This window comes from Cydia splendana, chromosome 17, assembly GCF_910591565.1.
Source record: "Cydia splendana chromosome 17, ilCydSple1.2, whole genome shotgun sequence".
Lineage (NCBI taxonomy): Eukaryota > Metazoa > Arthropoda > Insecta > Lepidoptera > Tortricidae > Cydia > Cydia splendana.
In genome coordinates this window covers 13578697-13600398 of record NC_085976.1, presented here as the reverse complement: position 1 = coordinate 13600398, position 21702 = coordinate 13578697, and the positions used below count along the sequence as shown (strand labels likewise).

The following is a 21702-nucleotide window of genomic DNA, read 5'->3' as shown; positions in this document are numbered from 1 at the left end:
GAGGGAGAGGGAGAGGGAGAGGGAGAGGGAGAGGGAGAGGGAGAGGGAGAGGGAGAGGGAGAGGGAGAGGGAGAGGGAGAGGGAGAGGGAGAGGGAGAGGGAGAGGGAGAGGGAGAGGGAGAGGGAGAGGGAGAGGGAGAGGGAGAGGGAGAGGGAGAGGGAGAGGGAGAGGGAGAGGGAGAGGGAGAGGGAGAGGGAGAGGGAGAGGGAGAGGGAGAGGGAGAGGGAGAGGGAGAGGGAGAGGGAGAGGGAGAGGGAGAGGGAGAGGGAGAGGGAGAGGGAGAGGGAGAGGGAGAGGGAGAGGGAGAGGGAGAGGGAGAGGGAGAGGGAGAGGGAGAGGGAGAGGGAGAGGGAGAGGGACAAAATAAAAAAATATACAGAGAAACATACAGGTTTGTTGCAACATAGGCACACGCTGTTTTGGTCATCCGACTCGTTTTGATGAGCACTTAGGACAGTAGTACCCAAGATAGAGCTGATGCTGAACCCTGGTTGTACCTAGCGGAACTCAGGTTTGGTGCAACATAGGCACACGCTGTTTTGGACACCCGATTCGTCATGATGAGCACATGGTAGAGCATTACCCAAGATAGCTGATGCTGAACCCTGGTAGTACCTATTGGAACTCAGGTTTGGTGCAACAAATTAGCAAACGCTGTTATGGTCATCTCTCGTCGCGTCAAACTGCTGTCAAGAAAATTTCATATCTTGCAGCAAATGGGCCGCTGCCGATCACCACTTCTCGAGTTGACTACGGATTTGCCGTGTAATAATTTTCTTGTACTTTGAACATTAATATATCCTGCTTATTAATCGAAAAATGAAATATGTACCTATACTTATGCGCCACGGCGACAATTATTCAAACTTGGATACGCGTGTGGAAATTTTGCAATTTGTTTGTTCAAGGGAACTGAGATGGTCAACTGTAACATGAGAGAACTAAACCTAACAACAACCGTATGGAAACAATTATATATGCCAAACACTTGGCTAATCATGACAGCAAAATCAGTGAAAGCATCAATAATTTGCGATGGAGAAAGGGAAGAAATTATGATCCAGAATACAGCTGTCATCCACATTGCAGAAAACTGTATTATCAAAACAAGAAGAAACATTTTAGCAGCCAGGATGTTTAAACAACAGATTGCATCAGCGCATCGCGCTGATCTACGCAGATCAATCTAGGGCATAAGCCAGCAGAAACATATTGTCTTAGTTGCACTTTACACGGATAGAATACAAATAAGATTTACATATGTGTGCTATAAGTAAAATTGTGTATATAAAGAAATACAAATTGTAAATAAATCAGATACCAATTGTCCGTTGGTGTTTCACTACCTCCATACCCAAAAAACCTCTGCTTGCTCAGGGCGACACTCTGAGAGTAGAGGCTCCCATCCACCACCTTTTTACAGGAACCCTTGCTGTGGCATAAGACTCCTTCAGCCTTAATCGGTCGCTTGAGCCTGGGCGATCGGCAGCAAGTATCCATCCAAACCACCTTGATCCCCCCCCGTAGGGAATCCGTCTGTTACCGATAGGTCTCCCGGTACAGACATCCTTGTCATAGAATAAGTTAGGGCTAGGGAAGTAGGGACTTAGGCCAATAGGATCCCTTGCTATCGCCTCCCACCTTATTTTATGCAGTCTGTGCAGGCACATGCAACGCCTGAGTACCATTTGATTCCATATCGTTTCAGTCCATTTAGTAATACAGGTACTCGGCCTTAATGTGTGGCTGTACACATGCGTTATGTCCAGGATACTTGTGTTAGTCTAAGAATAAAATAATTATCATTCAACGTTGTAGTTTTATTTTGTAACTTTTTCCTTATCCAGACTTTCTTGTCGCTCAGCGACAATATTTTTTCGAATTCCGTAGATTCATTTCCAATGTGCTCGATAGTCGTGTGAGGCACGAAATCTGTGAATTTTTATATTTCTATGCATTTTTTTAAATAGAACTTGTGTTTAAAAATAACTCCTATCTTTGTTTTTCTAATAATTATATTGTGCTTTATTTCATGCATGGTGTAAAATAATTTATTTTAAATATGTTCAGTATAATACCCTATTAATGTAACATCTCCGGATGATTCGTTACAAGCGGTGTAAACCTACTTGTGTACTTTTTACTTATTTTTAATTCTAATTAAAATCCACCTAATAGTAGATTGTATAACAAGGGCATAAAGGGACCCATTTTTACCCGAGGCAATTTTTTGGTCTGAGCGAAGCGAAGACCAAAATAGTAGACGAGGGTAAAAATGGACATTTATGCCCTTGTCGTACACTCTGCTTTTCACTTCGATTGCGAGGAAAATAAATTATATTTTTCACGGCAATTTACACCACGAAATTGTCGTAAAGCGAAAGAACATAATACCTACATAACCAATTCCCGCCAACTAACTTTTTAATTTTTTTTTTAAATTTTCAACATGTGATCAGAGTTTCAGACGCTTGGTTTTCTGCCAAGTCAAACATTTCGGAGCATTTTTGAACGATAATCGACTCCTATTTTATGTGATTTACTAAATATAATGACAGAAAATACGGATTTCTAATAAATTGTAGCAAAAATAAAATAATATAATAAGTTTTGTCATCTACACAATTTTATTGCTCAGTAAAATTGTGCAATATGTTTTAACTGTTTGGCTGTTGAGATCAATTACCTTAGTCTTAGAAGAAAATTTTACTTTTATGCTCTAGAGCATAAAATGCGATTTTATGTCGTCTACGCACGACATAAAGGTGCACTTTTTGAGCATGAGAAGTGAAAAACAAATTTTGTGTGTATAAATATATACGTCTAAAATTCCACGCAATTTACTTTTATATCTTATACAAGTTCAAAATTATTTTCTAATATTTTTGTCTAGTAGTTTAGGCAGCAATGACATCTTATTCGTCTTTTTTAAATGTCCTACAAAGCTATAAATCACAATCATAAAAATAAAATATTTATTTTGAAGATTGCTTTGCTTATAGTATTGCAGAAAAAAATTAAAAGGCGGTTGTAATAAATACTTGGTATTTAACTTAGAGCCACTCGCACCATTCACAAACCCGGGGTTTACCGGTTAAACATTGAATTACCATGGTTACCAGTACAGTTTGACACGGTTTAACCGGTTTAGTGGAATGGTACAAGTGGCGCTTTGTATTAACAAAATTAGTTAATACCAAGATTTAATACGTACTTTTAAAATCCGAAATCCTTACACAGACTGACAGTCCTATTCGGATTTCGAGATAATCACAAGATCTTGAGACGATTTAGAGATCAACTAGATCTACATTAGATATCGACTAGATGTGACTTGGATATCTAAGTCATAACTTGTCGAAATCGTTCAAGAGGACCTCCAGAATCGCGGAAACGTCACATTTGACATATCTATCTTACAAATATCTTTAAATTATCCGTATCGTAACTTGTTGAAGTCTAGTAGAAATCCAATTCATTTTCCGAATCGAGCCGTGAGCAACATCCAAATCAAGATCCACTCATATGAAAAGCGAAATTATGAAATCTAATTCTCTAATGTCATTTCATTTCATTTTCGAAAGTGCTTCCTTAGTGTCTATGTTCTGTATTTTCGGTAAAAGATTTTTTCCGTTGTTAATTTAATTATCTAGCTGGATGAGCCCCGCATTTGTCGTGCCTAGTGAAGTGAAATTGTCAATATTATTCCCGGGAATATTTCTACTGGAAATAATGCCTTGTTTTTTATTTGATTTTACAAGTACACGTTTCTGAAATTACATATATTTCATTTTCTTGGAATATTGTCTTTCTAATTTCATGTGAATGTGGTACTCGGTAATATAGGCATCGTCGCCAGCTCGCTCTTTGAGCCCGCATGAAAATTTGTCAAAGCGCAAATCCAATCGGTCTTGGCTTGTGTTAACGCATTTTCTATGGCAGTGACATGCCGCAATGAATCACCTGACGCCCAGAACTCCAGGTTACTGCCCACTAGATGTAGCATTTTTGACAAACCTTATTTATCACGTATAGGTGCTTTCATACTTTACAGATATTTATTTTGTTCCTGAGTCATGGATGTTTTCTATGTATTTAAGTATGTGTATATTATATTTTTTATCGTTGTCTGAGTACCCACAACACAAACGTTCTTGAGCTTACCGTGGGACTTGGTCAATTTGTGTAAGAATGTCCTTATAATATTTATTTTATTTATTTATACTTTTCTCTGAGCATGTACTTAGTACATTTAAGTACATTTGACACCTGAATTTTAATAACGGGATTAATTTAAACTGATTCAAAAAAATTACACTATTATATCATATCCATAACACATCCAGATTTAGGATACGCCGCCTGATCTATGTTTTAGAATGTAAACTTATTGTAAAAGTTTACCAATTACCAATTTTTATCCCATTATTACACACATGTGACTGCTGCTCGTATCCTGTTTTCAAGAATAATTTATCATGGACTGTATTGTAGTAAGGTTGTCTGGACGAGATTGCTTATGGTAGCAAGATTACCTTTGCTTCCAATATAAATTTATTTCTGAATTTTTCATTTGTGATGAAAGAAAGTATATTTCCTTCCTTAGTTTACTTACTGTAAAATGAATAGTACTTCATGACATGTGTGACTATGAGGTAGCATTTACATGCCTATGCTTTATAATGCGGAATCTGTGATGAGTTATCTACGCCAGCGCTGATTCCACAGAATCGTGAAATCATGGAATAGGATTATACTGGCTTTGATGGGGCATAAAGGAACCTTGTGGAGCTGAAACTGTCTGTCTGTCACATCACAGCCCTCCTGTAAAGGAAGAAATGCTCTGGATTAACTCGCTAGTGAAATTCTGTGATATTGTGTATTGCACTTCACTGTCTTGAATAAATTAAGATTGCACGCCGGTTTGAGACGGGTATTTCCATGAGAAGTTAATGTAAAACACTTCCATTTTTTCAGTGAAATGGGTAAAAATTGCTTAGAATATGGAGAACTTGTAAATACTATGTTTTTACCAACCCTATGGAACCCGTACTCCGTAAATAAATTTCCTTCATAGTTCGCCCGCGTTGGGCGCCACTTTTAAACGAATTTTCTACTAAGTACTTGGTGTTCTTGTACCTTATTGAAATAATCACTATCGTTTAAACCGATAAATTTATATAACAAAATTCACATATACATATGTTATGGTAACCGGGTAGTGCAAAATAATTACAAGGACCTAAAAAATTAAGCTCCTAAAACAATTGCCGCTAAAGAAGATACGAAAATACTGGTTTACACTTGGCGCGGTCCAAAAGTAATACCTACAGATAATTTGTGAGAAACAATAGCATGTTTTAATTAAGGGCATTAAACTGCTTACGCAAATTTTAAATGTATATTTGATGAGATTTTATTATGATACCTTTATAACACTTTGAAGTCTTAAGAGCATTTGCCATTAAATATGTATAAAGTTATTTCGACTGATATTCATAAAAGGTGCTTTTAGACAACGTATTGTGAGTCGCATTTACGAAAAAACAAACGAAGGTATAAAATTAATTTACCAAGAAAAGTATCTGTCCCTCGTTGGGCGCCACTTTTTAACAAAGTTTTCTAGTAAGAGGCACCAAGGCTATTATCATTACTATTGTTACTTTTTACCCTAAATTGACAACCTATTTCACGGTAGTACAGACTCTAAGCGCCTTTAGTAACGAAAATGTTAAAGAACTTACGAAGTCACTCACCGTAAAAATGTATTTTGTAAACACTGAACTCGTATTCGCAAAGTATGACGATGCTCAAAGTTGAAAATTAGCAAAGAATATTACATTACGATGTACAAGGTTTAAAATTCTTACGCAATATACAATAAAAAGTATTTTTTAGATTTTGTATTAACCCTTAAACAGGCCTGACGCATTTTTTACTTTTGATTACTGATTCGGGTAGGTAATAGCTTAAAATGAAAAGTAATTTCTTGATATTTTTTTTATTACCCCTAATTCAATAAAAAAAACCCGGTGGTTTTTATATGACCACTGCTCATGACCAATGGTGCTACGTGGTCCTTATATGGCCACTGCCTTGTTAGACATACAGAGTAGTTTTAAGGGCAAGTCATGTGCACATCACATTTACACTTGCGTCACAAAATGCACTAACTGCCAGCACTTTCTTGGCTCGCATGGATGTCGTGGCTCGTAAGATTGACCGTTGAATAAATATTTAATTCAAAAACCAAAGGAAAATATATTACTTTTGTACTATTAGGGTTCATTCATAGTAATGAATCTTACCCTTAAATGTCATGTAAACTCCCTGCAGGGCAGAGGCCACTTATAAACCACTCGAACGTGCCCCAGACGGGCAGAGGGTTCATACGAACCACATACTTTTAGATCGGTTATTTTATCAGAAAAAAATAACTAAGGTAAGTTATGACTTACTACACATACATTATCTAATAATCTACCATAAAAATACAAAACAAAATACTTACAGTACTTTTTTACGGCGTAGCGAACTTATACAGCGGGAGAAACGTACAAAAACTGCCATTTGTTGTCGATTTGAACTTGACAACTAAATTTTCAAAGAAATTTGTTTTGACACCTGTCATTTTTTTACATTCCGATATAACCCACTTAATAGACTTTACGGCAATGACATTTTGTGGTCGTTGTATTTACTCAGCTCGCCAAAAAAAAATGTTTTGCTATGTGGTACTTATAGATACACAACCTGTTTAAGGGTTAAACGTGATTTCTTCCTGGCAAGCATTTAGACGTATTACAGACAAGTCACTTCACTTAATATAAGAGTAATCTTTCAGCTAATCTTACGTAATAAGTTATAGGTTCGGTTTTATAATAGGTATCTCAATAATTATTTACCAGGATAATGAAAACAACATTAGAAACCTATTTGCCCCACGTTGGGTGCCACTTTATGTCAATTTTTAGGGTTCCGTACCCAAAGGGTAAAACGGGACCCTATTACTAAGACTTCGCTGTCCGTCCGTCCGTCCGTCCGACCGTCCGTCCGTCCGTCCGTCCGTCTGTCACCAGGCTGTATCTCACGAACCGTGATAGCTACACAGTTGAAATTTTCACAGATGATGTATTTCTGTTGCCGCTATAACAACAAATACTAAAAACAGAATAAAATAAAGATTTAAATGGGGCTCCCATACAAAAAACGTGATTTTTGACCAAAGTTAAGCAACGTCGGGCGTGGTCAGTACTTGGATGGGTGACCGTTTTTTTTTGCATTTTTTTTTCCGTTTTTTTTTTTGCATTATGGTACGGAACCCTTGGTGCGCGAGTCCGACTCGCACTTGCCCGGTTTTTTTACTACAGTGTGTTAAGCCTGCTTACTCACCATAAAATGACTACAATACTTGAAGTAATAGTACAAAGCTTAATTCCTTACGGTATTGTTATTTCTAAGTTAAGATAATAAGACTAATTGTAGAAATATATGAGCAGACAATCTCAAAGTAACAAATTCTTATCGTATAATAAAACTTCGTGAATGTTTTACGACTCGGCTGCAGCGCGAAAGTTGAAATATTTTACTGACAATTTACATAGTTTTTATGACTGGTGAACTTTAAACATAAGTTGGTCTCAGCTCTTTTGAATGGCGGGATGCATCAATTTTATTGATGATATGAATAAATTAGTTTTCTTGTTATTCAGATAGTTGTTTGATACCTACAAAGTTCTGAACAAAACATACACCCTACATGGGAGTGATGATCAACAAGCGGGTTGGGTACTGACTATTTAGTTGAAAATAGCAGTGATGACGTCATCACCGTTTATTTGTAAACAGTATTCGCATTTATTGTCTACTATTTGTTCCTGATTCATGGGTATTTTCTATGTGTTTAAGCATTTATATTTTATAAATATCGTTATCTAAGTACCCACAACACAAGCTTTATTGAGTTTACTGTATGACTTTGTCAAATTGTGTAAAACTGTCCTATAATATTTATTTATTTACTAATAACAAAGTAAGCTGTAACTGTATCAGCAGTGCCGAAAAGTTCAAATAAATACGATGACAAATTGCCGTACCTGAAGTTATTTACTGTATTTCTGCTCCAATTCGCAGACGTGCCATAAACTATGTGAGCTCAGTCTTAATGACACGGATTAAATTTATGAGACTCCGATACATTCCTAATGACTTGCCACGGGAATTTTCCTGTATAGTATTAGTAATAAGACTTCACATGGGTCAAACACACAACACATTACTGGTAACTTTGTTCCTTTTAACTGTTGCGTTAAATTAAGTAACCATGAGGGTTTCTTGTTGACTTCCCATCCACTTGCTTTATATTTTTCATGGAACTAAGCAATAAGGTTGATAGCTTAATAAGAGCTACCAAAACACCATGTGTTTTGATATTTATTTGATAGATAGATTGGTTTGATCAAATATAAACACGTTAAATAATATAAAAAAATACATACTTTGATATTCCAAAAACATTGAGAATTATCACTAATGTGTGAAACCGAGCATAATGCTGCTAATCAATAGAAAGACGTATACCCTCCTGAGTCCCCCTTGCCATTATTGCAGTTTTGAATATGGAACCTTATTGTATTCCATTTTAATTCAAAATGCGATTTGGATTAAATCCTTTATAAAGGCCTCAGGGACTCAGGAGGCTATACGATATAAAAGGGAATGCAAAACAAATCTATATGTACATACTCACTTTGATTTTCCAAAAACGTTCAGTGCTATCCTCGTATGTGTTAAACCGAGTGCAATGCTACTAACAGTGCTAACAGCTCAATTAGTACGGGAAGTAGTGTCATAAGGTGCAAATTTTGGTATCGGATGAATTCACTTAGCACAGAAAATTGATTTAAAAGCTATTCGCTTTTTACTCCACCCTTGAGGATTCTTAATTTAAATATTTGCACCGCATAACGCAAAATAAAAACAAACAAGTATTTAACAATATATTTTGCTTAAAAACACGGCATAGGTACTATTTTAATCTATTAGGGCTGATTTAGGGCTCATATAGACGATGCGAGAACTCGCATGCGAGTTTCATTACATTGCGGGTTTTGATCGGTCGGTTGAATTGGAGGTAACCAACAGTCCGCAATGTAACTTAAATCGCATACGAGTTCGCGCGCCGTCAAAAGGCTGATTTAGGGCTGATTTAGACGGCGAGCGAACTCGCATGGGATTTTTGTTACATTGCGGACTATTGGTTACTTCCAATTCAGCCGACCAATCTAATACCGCAATGTAATGAAACTCACATGCGAGTTCTCGCACCGTCTAAATAAGCCTTTATATTCTTCTCATCTCATTTGCGTCAGCGCAGCATGTCTTTTTCTTCTATACTTCTTTGACGCCTCTCTGATTTGAGCGATAGTAGCTGAATCAAAACTGGCAGCGATCACTAGTACCTATATTGGAAAATGATCGGGTTGAGTTTCCCTATTTGTCATTTAATATAGCCCCCAAATTTTCGATGTATGCTAATTTGGTACCTATTAATGAAATCCCTTCGTATTCATGTGCTTGTTAACGACGTGTCACAATGAGGCCGATTTCACCTGCCCAGCAAAACGGACTTCAGAATTACGGTCCCAATAAATGAGGTAATTGCACTATTGCTTGAACAAAGTGGGGTAATGTGTGTAACAAAGTGGGGTAATGTGTAGAACAAAGTAGGATAATGTGTGGAACAAAAGGTGGCTCCGATCCGGTGGTTTCGATTTCGTTTCATTCAGCCGTGAACACATTTTATTACGGTCGGGGATGAAATAAATTAGCCTACCTCTTCGTGTTTCCCGATTTAAAACAGTAAGGCATTCGATTAACACAAATTAAAGGTGTAGGTAACGGGTAACTAAAGTGCCAAATATGTCCAGATACCGAAAAAGAATGTGTTGTGTGTGACTCTAGTTAATAATGTAAAACATGGAAGATATACCGATTACTTCAAATTATCCCGCAGTCGAAATTGTCCCGCTACACATTAGGTATTTCATTTCGGCACCGAAGTACCGACGGTTGTTGAAGTGTATTTTCCGGACGATCCAAAATAGGAATGTGCAAGTGGCAGAATATTCTCGAAATTTCCGAAAATTTCTGGAAAATTTTCGACTTATTCAATGTTCTTAACTGTCGACTTCTGTTTTATTTAAAATTTACATACAATTCGTCTATTTCAAGTGTTATAGAAATTGAAACTAACTGTAAGGTATAGGAATAAACGTGCAGAAAAAAAATCCGAGAACATATCATTGGAACTTTGCAATTTTTTAAATTCTCTTCGGCACATTGCTAGTATAAAAACACCCACGCTATAAGCCGTTGGAGACTTAATCAAATTAAGATAGTAATTTACAAGCTTTTATTTACTTTCACCTGTCCCGTTGTCTGTCTGTTTGTAATCAAATCTTGCAAGTTAAATTTGATCCACTTCCCGGTTTCCGATCGAGCTGAAATTTTGCATGCATGTATAAATCGGATGACAATGCAATATTATGGTACCATCGAGCTGATCTGATGATGAAGACAGGAGGTGGCCATAGGAACTCTGTGATAAAACAACGCAACCTATTTGTGTTAGGGGTTTTTAGAATTGTCTCGATGAGTATTAGTTGTCTGTTGTAAGAAAAGTACAGTCAGCGATAAAAGCTTGTACCAAAAATGATTTTTTTGCCAAAAACTTATTTAATTATAACGGTCTTCAGCTTTGTAGAATTAATGTAACAAAGGTTTGCTGTATTTCCTTTGATGGATCGTAAAATTTAATATAACTGCCATACAAAATCATTAATCAAACAATTGAGTATCGAACTGTTAATTAATTGAGAAAATTTAATACGGAAGTGTAAAATCTCAACTCAAACAATATTAAAGTTCGAAATGGGGTTAGATGATTTAACAATATTTAGGATAAAAAGCGGTGGTGGAGTGGATATGACGCCCGACTTTCAATCCGGAGGTCGCGGGTTCAAATCCTGGCTCGTACCAATGAGTTTTTTGGAACTTATGTACGAAATATCATTTGATATTTACCGCTAGAGCTTTTCGGTGAGGGAAAAAACGTGAGGAAACCTGCATACATCTGCGAAGAAATTCAAAGGTGTATGTGAAGTCCCCAATCCGCATTGGGCTAGCGTGGGGACTTTAGCCCAAGCCCTCTCACGCATGAGAGGAGGCCTGTGCCCAGCAGTGGGACGTATATAGGCTGAGTTATATATAGGATTTAATTATATAATAAAACAAATTTATTTATAAATTATATTAAAGGAAAAGGGGGTGAGGCCAGAAAGTTCTCTACTTCATATTCTAACTATCATTCATTAAGCTAATTTGACGGTTTAACTCACGTGTTTTTAGTCACTCGTGCGACATAATTAAAGTTAAGTTAAGAGCCCATTACGTGCACACTAGCGACACTGCTAAATAATCGTGATTATTTAAATTTAATAAAAGATATTTAAAAAAGGAGGCCGCTACGTACTGTATCTTGTATTTAATTTAATACAAGATACAGTACGTAGCGGCCTCCTTTTTTAAAATATCTTTCGTTAAATTTAAATAATCACGATTATTCAGCAGTGGCGCTAGTGTGCACATTGATGAGCTCTTAATGTTAGTATGTCTCACGACACTTTAAATTCGATTCTATCTATCGTTGACTCGCTCTAGCAAATTAGATAGCACCGACGAAGGACGCTCAGTTAAACGTGCAAAGGGCAGATAGTGTTGTCCTTCGTTTGACTGGTGTCTAGCAAAAATTGAAAAATTAAAAGGTGTTCATCTAAAGTCCGACAAGAAATTGTAAAAAAATATCGAGGGCGCCACTTTCTATGTAACTGTCACATTTTTTACATAAAATGCTTAAACATGGCAACAATTTAGTACCTATTAAAATTCACCATTCATAAACATGGTGATCATAAGGCTTCATAGTTGACTACGGAATACTACAAAGACACATAAAATATGTTTAGTCTTTTTCTAATAACTAAATTAGAAAAAACTTACCTAAATATCCAAATAAGCACAGCAGCGCAGCAACCCTCATCATGATTGCTCTTAAATTTTCACATTATCAACCCGAATCACTTCCGATGTCTCCGACACTGCAAATAATGAATAATATTATCTTCTGTCCAACAAAAACAACAATTACGCACAAATAACACGGAACAGACTAAATAAATATCGAGAAAGGAAACAAGAACTTGTAACAATACGTAAACATATTTGAGTAGTAAATAAAAGTAGTAATAATATTTAGTTGAAGAGGAAACTATGAAAGATTTGATGGCAGCTCCTTAATTCATCGTTAGTAAAAGTTCTACCAACTTTTGTTATCACTCACTCGAAAAGAAATAAGAAAGTTATACTAGACTAGAACCAACTGGGGTAATATTGTATTTTTTATTATGAGTAAAACTGTTATAGGTTTATTAAGAATTCGCAATACGTATCGTTAATATCATTAATCGCTAAACTACCCTTATTTTGAACGTTTGATAACTTTAATAAAGGCAAAATCGGTAAGTAATCTATAAGGCACCTAATTAAATTAAACTATGGACTCCTGCTCGAAACATGTTTGTAAGTACTTATCAATTCGAATTCGAATATAATATGTATATTGGTATTTTAAGGTGTAAATTTAAAAATGTCTGATATTTTGTGCATGAATTTCTTATTGTTATTTATTATTGGCATAATTTTCAATAAAATAAATTATTTATATGACACTAAAACACTATCAATATAAAACTAACTAGAGTGAAATAACTTTGTAAGTATTGACTTGCACAGGTATATTTTAGATAAAAGACCGAATACACTTCAGTTACACGCTCCTCTCAATCCGATTGGGTACACTATAAATCAATCCAGTTGAGACCTCACCCCTTTCCATGACTCGATCGAACGGGGAAAAGCGAATCTTACTGGAAATCAGAGCGGAGAGTTATAATAGAGTTCTACACTCAGGAGGAAATTCTCACATCGGTGATTCTACATGAAATTCGTCAATATTGACACCCCTATTTTCACGATGAAAGTGAGATAAATCTATCCACTGGCGTTTTTCTCGAACAACGAACAATATTGATCATTTCAACGACAAAGCAGCTATTACTTTTAGTTTCAGCCGTCAAAAGCAAATCGATTTTTTTTTCCTGGGATTGAAAATAAAAGAAATATATTATACGCACTTCTGTTTGAACATGATATGGGTTATATCATAAACTTGAGCAAGAAAATAACTCATAATCAAGTTGCAAATGGGCCACATTAAAGTGTAAGCAATAATGTGTAAGTTGAATAGTGAAAGCTTATTATACTGTAATTGTACACTTATAAATTATAAACAACATGAAGTATTTGTAACTAAAGCTACACATAAACCTGCAGCATTTCGTGCTGAGTCTTGTCATGACACATGTCATGTCACAACTCAGAAGCCGTGTCTAGAGCATATTCCAAACCTCCTAGGCAACTTAGGGGGCGGGGCGGTCTGTATCTGTGGGGCAAAAGGGGGTGTTCTATCGATGAAGGAAAGGGGGCATAAAAATGCATTTTTGCAAAAGAGATCGGAAACTTCTAGTGATACTTAAAAAAGTCAAAATGTAAAACAGCCTCGCTGCCCGATTCGAATCGGACCGTCGTTTTGAAATTATCTATTTTATTAAATTTCACGACAAGAATGTTTTGAAATTGACTTGAATCAATCCAGCTAAAGTGTCATTCTATGGAACTTGCTAACTATGTAAATAAACCGCCAAATTGTCTCTAAATGATGAATTTACTAGTGAATTTTGTTTACATAGTTAGCAAGTTCCATAGAATGATACTTTACAAATATATTTGCGAGCAGAATCTTTAGTTGTCTTCGCCGTACTCCAAAAATCAGGAAAAATCTGTAACTGCTCACAGCTTTGTCCTAAGAAAGCTGTCAGTTTCGCTTAAATTAGTTGTATATAAAAAAAGACTACCTCTTAAGGATGACTCACTTTAGACCGGGCCGTATCTGGGCCGGAGCTTCCGGGTCTTACTTTTCTATGACATGACAGGTAATCACGTGATGCTTTCCATAGACAAACGATGCGCCGGAAGCTCCGGCCCAGACAAGGCCCGGTCTAACGTGAGTCATCCTTTACCCTCTATTCTTGTTGAGTTCCGTGTGAATAGGAACAAGATCTCTAAGTAATAAAATATAAGAAGTAGTGGGTCTCGTTTACATAACGACTATTCAAGAATTAATGTATCTCCATCATTCGTAGGTACCAATAAAAGAGGACAATTAAAACAGAAATGAACACAAACTTCTGCAAGCAGAATTAAAATAGTTATTTGTTTTACAAGGGGGCAAAGTTATTGTTTAACCGCTCGTGCTAATATTGATACCCGAGCAAGCAAAAGATTCCAAAATTGAACCACGAGCGTAGCGAGTGGTTCGATAAATGGAATCTTGAGCGTTGCGAGGGTTTCAAAGCACGAGGGTTAAACAAAATTTGCACCCGAGTGATATACGAAATTTTTCACCACACCAACCCGAAGCAAATATTAAATGTAAAATATCAAACAAAATCAAATTGAAATGAATGTTACTAAATATTTATCATCCAAAATCATCATTTAAAAGTCAATTCTACCAAACATAAGAAAACAACTCAAAATTTGCATTTGATTACTTTGCCTCACATGTGAATGCAACTTTGCTATCAGTTTTGGTGTGGTGAAAACTAACATACTTATGTCTTTGATATCTCATTTTAAGGAGCTCTATTGAGTTCATTGGCTTACGATACCTAGGTAATGAAGCAAATATGAGCCGATACTCGAATGTGAAAATATTCACGCGCCTCCAAAACTCTTTGATCAAAAGTCTTTGAGAGACTGCTACATACGCGTTTGTGCAATCATCGCTTGTGAGATTCTGTATCCTGAGCTCTCCTGAGCCGCTTTGAGACCGTAGATTACCTATCAACTAGATAGAGCTTAATTAAAAGATAACTTTAAGAGATAAGATTACTTTATAAGGTCCATCCAATCTAATTTAAATAATAGCTATTCAGTGTGCGCAATAGTCAAGTGGCAGCCGTACATAAACATTCCTTATTTGAAAATTGACAGACGTTAAATATTGTACATAAGCTGAAAAAGACATAGGCATAAGTACCCACTTTATGAATGGAAGTCATTATGCAATTTTGTAATTCGCTGTACCTTTGGTCCACCAATGTTTACGGTACAAACCTGATCTATAAAACAAACAGCTATATGTATACGGACAATTTGTATCTGTTTATGCTGCGAGGCTCTCATATAAAAGTGCATTGCAACAGCAAAAGTTGATTATTAGTAGGTATTCATCGGTATAAGTAAAGTGTCATTCTATGGAACTTGCTAACTATGTAAACAAACCGCCATATTGAAATTGTCAAAGAAAGATGAATTTACTAGTGACTTTTGTTTACATAGTTAGCAAGTTCCATAGAATGACACTTTATTAGTGTGACTTGTACCTAGTAATATTTTTTACAAGTAAAATGTCTAAAGTCACGAGGCTTAGACCAATGAAACGTACAAATAAATTGTAACCTGGGTTGAATTAATCCTCCTCGGAGAGAAACGGGGATAGATTAATGGACAGTTCCATAGATACGGGAGCTAAGATAACAATCGTTGATAGACAACGCCAATTGAAACTTAAATAATGTATGGAAGTACTTAAGTCACGTGACTTTTCATATCATTTATCGATGTACGATTGTGATGTTAGACTAGGTCCAATCACTGTTAGTTGCTCGTCTTTCACAATGCGGAGTCAGTTTGAGGTAATCTATGCTTCAGCCTGTCGAGCGCTGGAACATCTCTTTTGCACAGGAAAATATTGAAAGTTCTTGGTGAATTCAGAGTTTGAAGTGTTTGAACGCAAACATTCAATTTAAGGCGGCATACGGTTGCGGCGCGAAGTCTGTTGATAAAGGGCTGGCAACAATATCGCAATCAATATAATATTTTACGGACAATAAAGTTGCCACACATACAACATACATACCTACATACATTACATACATACGAATATCAGTAATGTGCTGCATATTTCCGATTTCTCGTTTATTTATTGTGACCATAAATCGGAATTAACGTAGAATTTTAAGAAATATATTCAAAAATCGACCCCGAGTTAACTAAACATAAATGAATTCAAACCAAAGTTCAAGCTCGAAACCAATCTTTGGCACGTTTTATTTCTTATCACTCAAATACCAATTTATGAAATCAAATTTTAATACTATTAGAAGTATTAGAACAAATTTAATTATTTTCAGTAAATATTTTAATTTGTTTTTATTTCTAGTAGAAACACTACTATATAAATTATAAACTGAAAATAAATGTCATATACTAAGAAAAAGTGACCAAGGCCACCAGTGCCCCAGGCTGGAATCGAACCAGCGTCCTCTGCTATCGCTGCAGGTGCCTGTGCCATCCGGCCAGCGGCGGGATTTTAATATTTGGTAAACCTAGGCACGTCCAATAACATTAAGAATTACTATCAATAATCATTATTACTAATTCCCAATTCAAAAGTGTTCTTTCACGATGAATAATCCATTAAATTACCATCTGGGCGTAGTCAATCTAAAGCCATAAATTTAAAACGACTCAAGTTGACTAAAGCCCTGTTTAATTAAAAGTGAAATTAAACCTTAATACAAACTCTGAGCCTCATTTCAAGGCTTGTTAAATCGCTATAGAGTTTATTCGCTACTTTAGATATCGGAGCTGCGAACGTTTTTGTAAAAATAGTCGATAGCCGAGAGTAAAAATTTCACGCTTTGGATGCCGATTCTGTTTAAAAAAGAATAAAAATCGTTTTAATACTTTAATTTGGTCCTCAATGCGTGTAATGCTTGTTTGCGCAATCCCAGCAGGTGTGCATAAATTTTTGCCCTTTTTTCATTTATTTGTTTGTAGCTCGAAGTCTGTACGTCCGACGGAATATGTCTTTCCATTCAACGTTAATAATAATAATAAAGTTTTTGTATTTTACTTTTATATTCATATTATAAAGAACCTAACTTATGAAGAAAAATAAATACAGAAAAATAATAAAATAAAAAAAGTTTGGTTTACATTTGTATGTGTTTATATATACATTCAACATTAAAGAGGGTTCAATTTTGCGTCAGATGAGCACCAAAAACTTCAAATTCAGTTCAGTTGTACAGCCGAAACAAAAGTTAGACGGCAAATTATACGCATTCAGGACCAAAACAGGTGTTAAAACGATTTCCAGCTTCCTGGAAATTAATTCTTTAAAACGCTTTTTATGGGTTTAATGTGATTGGCCAATATGGTCTTTTCTCATTTTGATATGAACTAGAGTCGTATCATCAGGCATAGGTGTCATGTCGTAAATAAGTGCAAGCGATTATGATACGCCTTATGAGACGAACGATTCTGGGACAACCAAAATGACAATCGTTTTTGACAAACGACAAACGAATAGAAAAATGCTACGAAAAGTCATGTGACCATTTCCATATAATATTTAAGTTTCGATTGTGGTTAAAAATCAACAATTGTAAACTTGGTTAGGCCCCCTGATTACATTTCGCCAGAACTAATAAGTGCTCACGGTCAAGATCGTGTCAAAACAATATGAAAATAATTTCAAATTGTTAAAACAGAAATGTTCCCTTGGAAAAAAGCGCCTCGGCAACGGATTGTGCTGGATTCTGAGCTAAGCTTCTCTAAGCATCGTTGGTACTGGCGTATTTCGCTGCGACAGAATCCTATTATTGATTTACAAAAAACGGGGAAATGCGCGGTAGGCCGATAATGGTACAATGAATTGAAGGTTTTATTGATAAACGTTTTGGGAGTATATGAGGAGTTTTTATTTGTACCTACTACAAAGTAGGCCCGTAACTTTCGTTTTAAGTATATACCTAGCGGCGCGCCTTATAGACGCCACAAGGGACCAGAGGGCTGGCCAGTATTTTGCTCAACGCATTAAAATTGCCATTCAACGTGGCAATGCGGCCAGCCTTCTGGGCACACTGCCCATCGGCAGTGACTTCGAGGACGCTTTTTATTTATAGGCCATTTATTATTTATACATAGATAGTTTGTATTATTATTTTTAAGCTTATTTAATGTTTTATGTTTATGTTAATTGTGTGGAGTACCAAGGTTATACTGATATGAACCTTACCCTGGCCTGGCAGCTTGTGTAAAAGGTGACGTTCAGAAGCCACTTGCATTACTATAATAGCGGTGTCAGAATATTGTTGCCCGCCGCTGTATCTGTCTATTTCCTTGATAAAATCCGCCGCCGCATTACTGCCGCTATTATGGCGTTGATTCTGTCACTCATTTTATCAAGTAATTTGACAGATACAGTGGCGGAAATAACGACACCGCAACAGTAATAAAGAGGAAAGGGAACGGCCGCTTCTCCATACAAATCTAGTCCCCATTTTCCTCTCTGGATATTAAGATTAATGCAAAATATTTTTGCATAACTTGATGTAAATTAACCATAGCTATGCCTCTACGTTTGACATTTTTAGATTTTTTTATTATTGTAAAAATTAGGGGCGAAAAACAGATTGCATACAAATTTTTAAATGTGGAACTTATATATTATAAAAAAAAAATTAATAAAATCAAACGTAGGGGCATAGCTGTGGTTGGTATGCAACAAATTGTGACAAAATATTTCCAATATGGATCGGATATGTGTCAAACGAGACGTTTTTGTTTGAAGAAACGTCACTTGTGACACTGACATATCCAATCCAATGTCGTATCTTTAGCAAATTTTTGTCGTATCTTAAACTTCGAATCAAACCGTATGAAGTATTAAATGTATTACTTTAGGCACTTATAAACTGCATATCAGTAGACTGAAATAGGTTAAAAATAGACAGAATATCTTTAGCACACATCAGCTTCCAAGCAAGTTTAGTCTACACCGTGGCGCGGACATATGTAGCCTCGGGCAAAGTTCAGCCAGTATCTAGGCTAGGTCAGCATAGTGTTACTTTATAAAGAGCCTTCGATCTGCAGTGTTAGCAGAAACTATTATCTTGGATTGAACCGTGATTCGAAGCTGAATTACCTCTCATTTGTAGTGAACGTCGGAAACTTCTTTTGTCTTCATTTTCTTTCATTAAAGTTGCAAAATGAGTGAGTTTATGAGGTTGAGCAGTAAACTTACTTTTTATGAGCTAGTTACCGATATTATGAGCTTGTTTCTTAGCTCATAATATTGGTAACTAGCTCAAAGTCTCAGTAGGTAAGTGTTTTGTAACGATTTTATTATCAGTGAATTATTATTTCAAGACTGATTATCGATTTGTCAGACAAAAGTATATGCTTGAATTAAAATTCAATTCTAAAAGTTTCTCGTTTGAAATTTTAACTAATGGAAAGGGATTACAAATTTTAGACAACAAATACTTGTATTTTAAATGGAGCTAGTGAATAATCTTACTACTGACAAATTATTCTGATCTCTAAAAAATATTGTACCAAAAAGCATACTAAAAATGTACAGGTATGCATATAGGTATGTGTTCTATAATTTATCTTGCTCGTTGGGTACAATTTATGGCACCCAGATCCATCAATTTCAATTTCCTACCTCATGCGGTAAAATGAGTTAATTTGCGTCATAAAAAACCAAAAGCTTTTCTATTTATACATACCAAAACAAAACACATTAAATAATAAGAGTTAGAACACGAAACGCCAGTTATATTTCATATTCTACACGATTTATTATACTAAAATGATTAATTTTGAACGTTCTGGTTTAGGTCGTATAAAAACGATAAGTTGTGAATACAATTTTATTATGTAAGCAATAAAATTAGTAGTTGGGGTGTACCATCGCCCACAATGTTAACTGTACATCGGTGGACCTTATGCCTTTTGTAATAAAGTCCACCGATGTACAGTTAGGAGTGTTGCTGTGTGTACTCAGTAAGTAATGCTAAGTTACTAACATTCCCCTTGAACGAGTAACAGAAAAAAAGGATCTAGGGCTAACACTCGACACTAAGCTAAACATGCACTCACACATTATAAATATCTGCAAAAGTGCCTACAAAATTTTAGGGTTCATTATTAGGACGACTTCTGAATTTCGTGATCCTAAAATCGCAATAATTCTTTATAATGCCTATGTTCGCAGCAAGCTTGAGTAGAGTTCTATCGCATGGGACCCTCGGGAAGCAAAATATACCATCATGGTCGAGCGCGTCCAACGTAATTCGCTAGACATCTTTACAAAAGGTATTACGGATACTACTCGTACTTATTTCCGTCATCCTTTGTATTGAGAATGGTAGGGTTAGAGTCTCTCGAGCTAAGGCGTAAGCAAACGCTTGCCTTACACTATTGTCTGCTTCTAAGAAATCATATTGACAACCGATCCGTTCTGGAGCGTATGCGTATTTTTACCCCAGACAACTACATAGCTGCAGTAGGGCGTAGCGCACGTAGAGCCAGAAACCTTTTCGCATATCCAAATGTTCGCACCTATCACGGTTCAAACGCACCCACGTACCGAGCAATAGAATTACTAAATAACTTCATAGCTACAGTCCAAAACGCAGACATATTCGCAGACAAGTGGCCGTCCCTACAACGTAGTATCAGGATTTTTTAAACTCTACCTATGTTACTTAATATCAGTTTTTTTTTAAATCTCTATGTAACTTAGTAATACATAATAATTAATTATATATGTTTAATTCTAGAGATAGTTCGAAAAGTGTATAATGTGTGTAATACAAGTGTACTAATTTTATGATACTGACTACATAATATGTATTAACAGTATAAGTGTATTGGCTGTAGCTGTAAAGTTATACTTAGTGTTTGCCTGAATAAAGAATAAAGAATAAGTTATAACATGTGTATTAGATTAGATTAGTACAGAAAAATATTACAAAGTTATCTATATTATTCACAACCTCAACGGTATTTTGGCTTCGAGTCTAATTGCCGTATTGCCTTTTATCAAAACCAATAGCCCGCCTAAATCGGATATTCAACTCAATAACATTCTACCAATAGGAAATCCGGATTGAAATAGCAAAACTTCAGAGCCTCGAATAACCATAATTTTAATGGTGTCAATGCGGCGAATATTGATACTGGGATTGCTAAACTTGGAGGATTTACACAAGTTGGATTGTTAACAGATAGTATATATAATGGCTCACTTGACTGCTGAAATAGTGAGTAGGTATTGAATGTTGTAACCATGAAAAAATTCACTTATCGCATATATTACATAGAAAGCATCCTCTCAGCAATAAATATTTGTGATAAACACATATAAATGCGCTCACCAGGCTTCGAACTCGGGACCTCCTACTTCGTAGGTAGGGTCGCTATACCGACCAGTTTATTTTACCTCACTTTGCTGATTACCCGATTTTCGTCGTAATTAAACAAGCGGTTTACATTTACAAGGTTACACCTGACATTATTATTTATACCACACCTTTACGGAAATGTTTTAGGAAGGTAATAAATATACGTTTCTCGCAAAACACAAAGTACTGAATTATTTACCTACAAACCTACCACCTACACGGTTCACCACATGCTGATATTAGGTATGGCAGATT

General features: G+C 35.9%; 1 protein-coding gene across 1 annotated transcript in view; it reads right to left on the bottom strand.

The window, feature by feature from the left end:
• LOC134798853 (lachesin-like) overlaps positions 1-21702 on the bottom strand; it is a 94849-nt gene that overhangs the window by 63465 nt on the left and 9682 nt on the right. Inside the window, exon 2 of the mRNA XM_063771245.1 lies at positions 12062-12159. Coding sequence (XP_063627315.1) covers positions 12062-12104 — 43 coding nt within the window. The 5' untranslated portion in view covers positions 12105-12159. The remainder of the gene's footprint in view (positions 1-12061; positions 12160-21702) is intronic.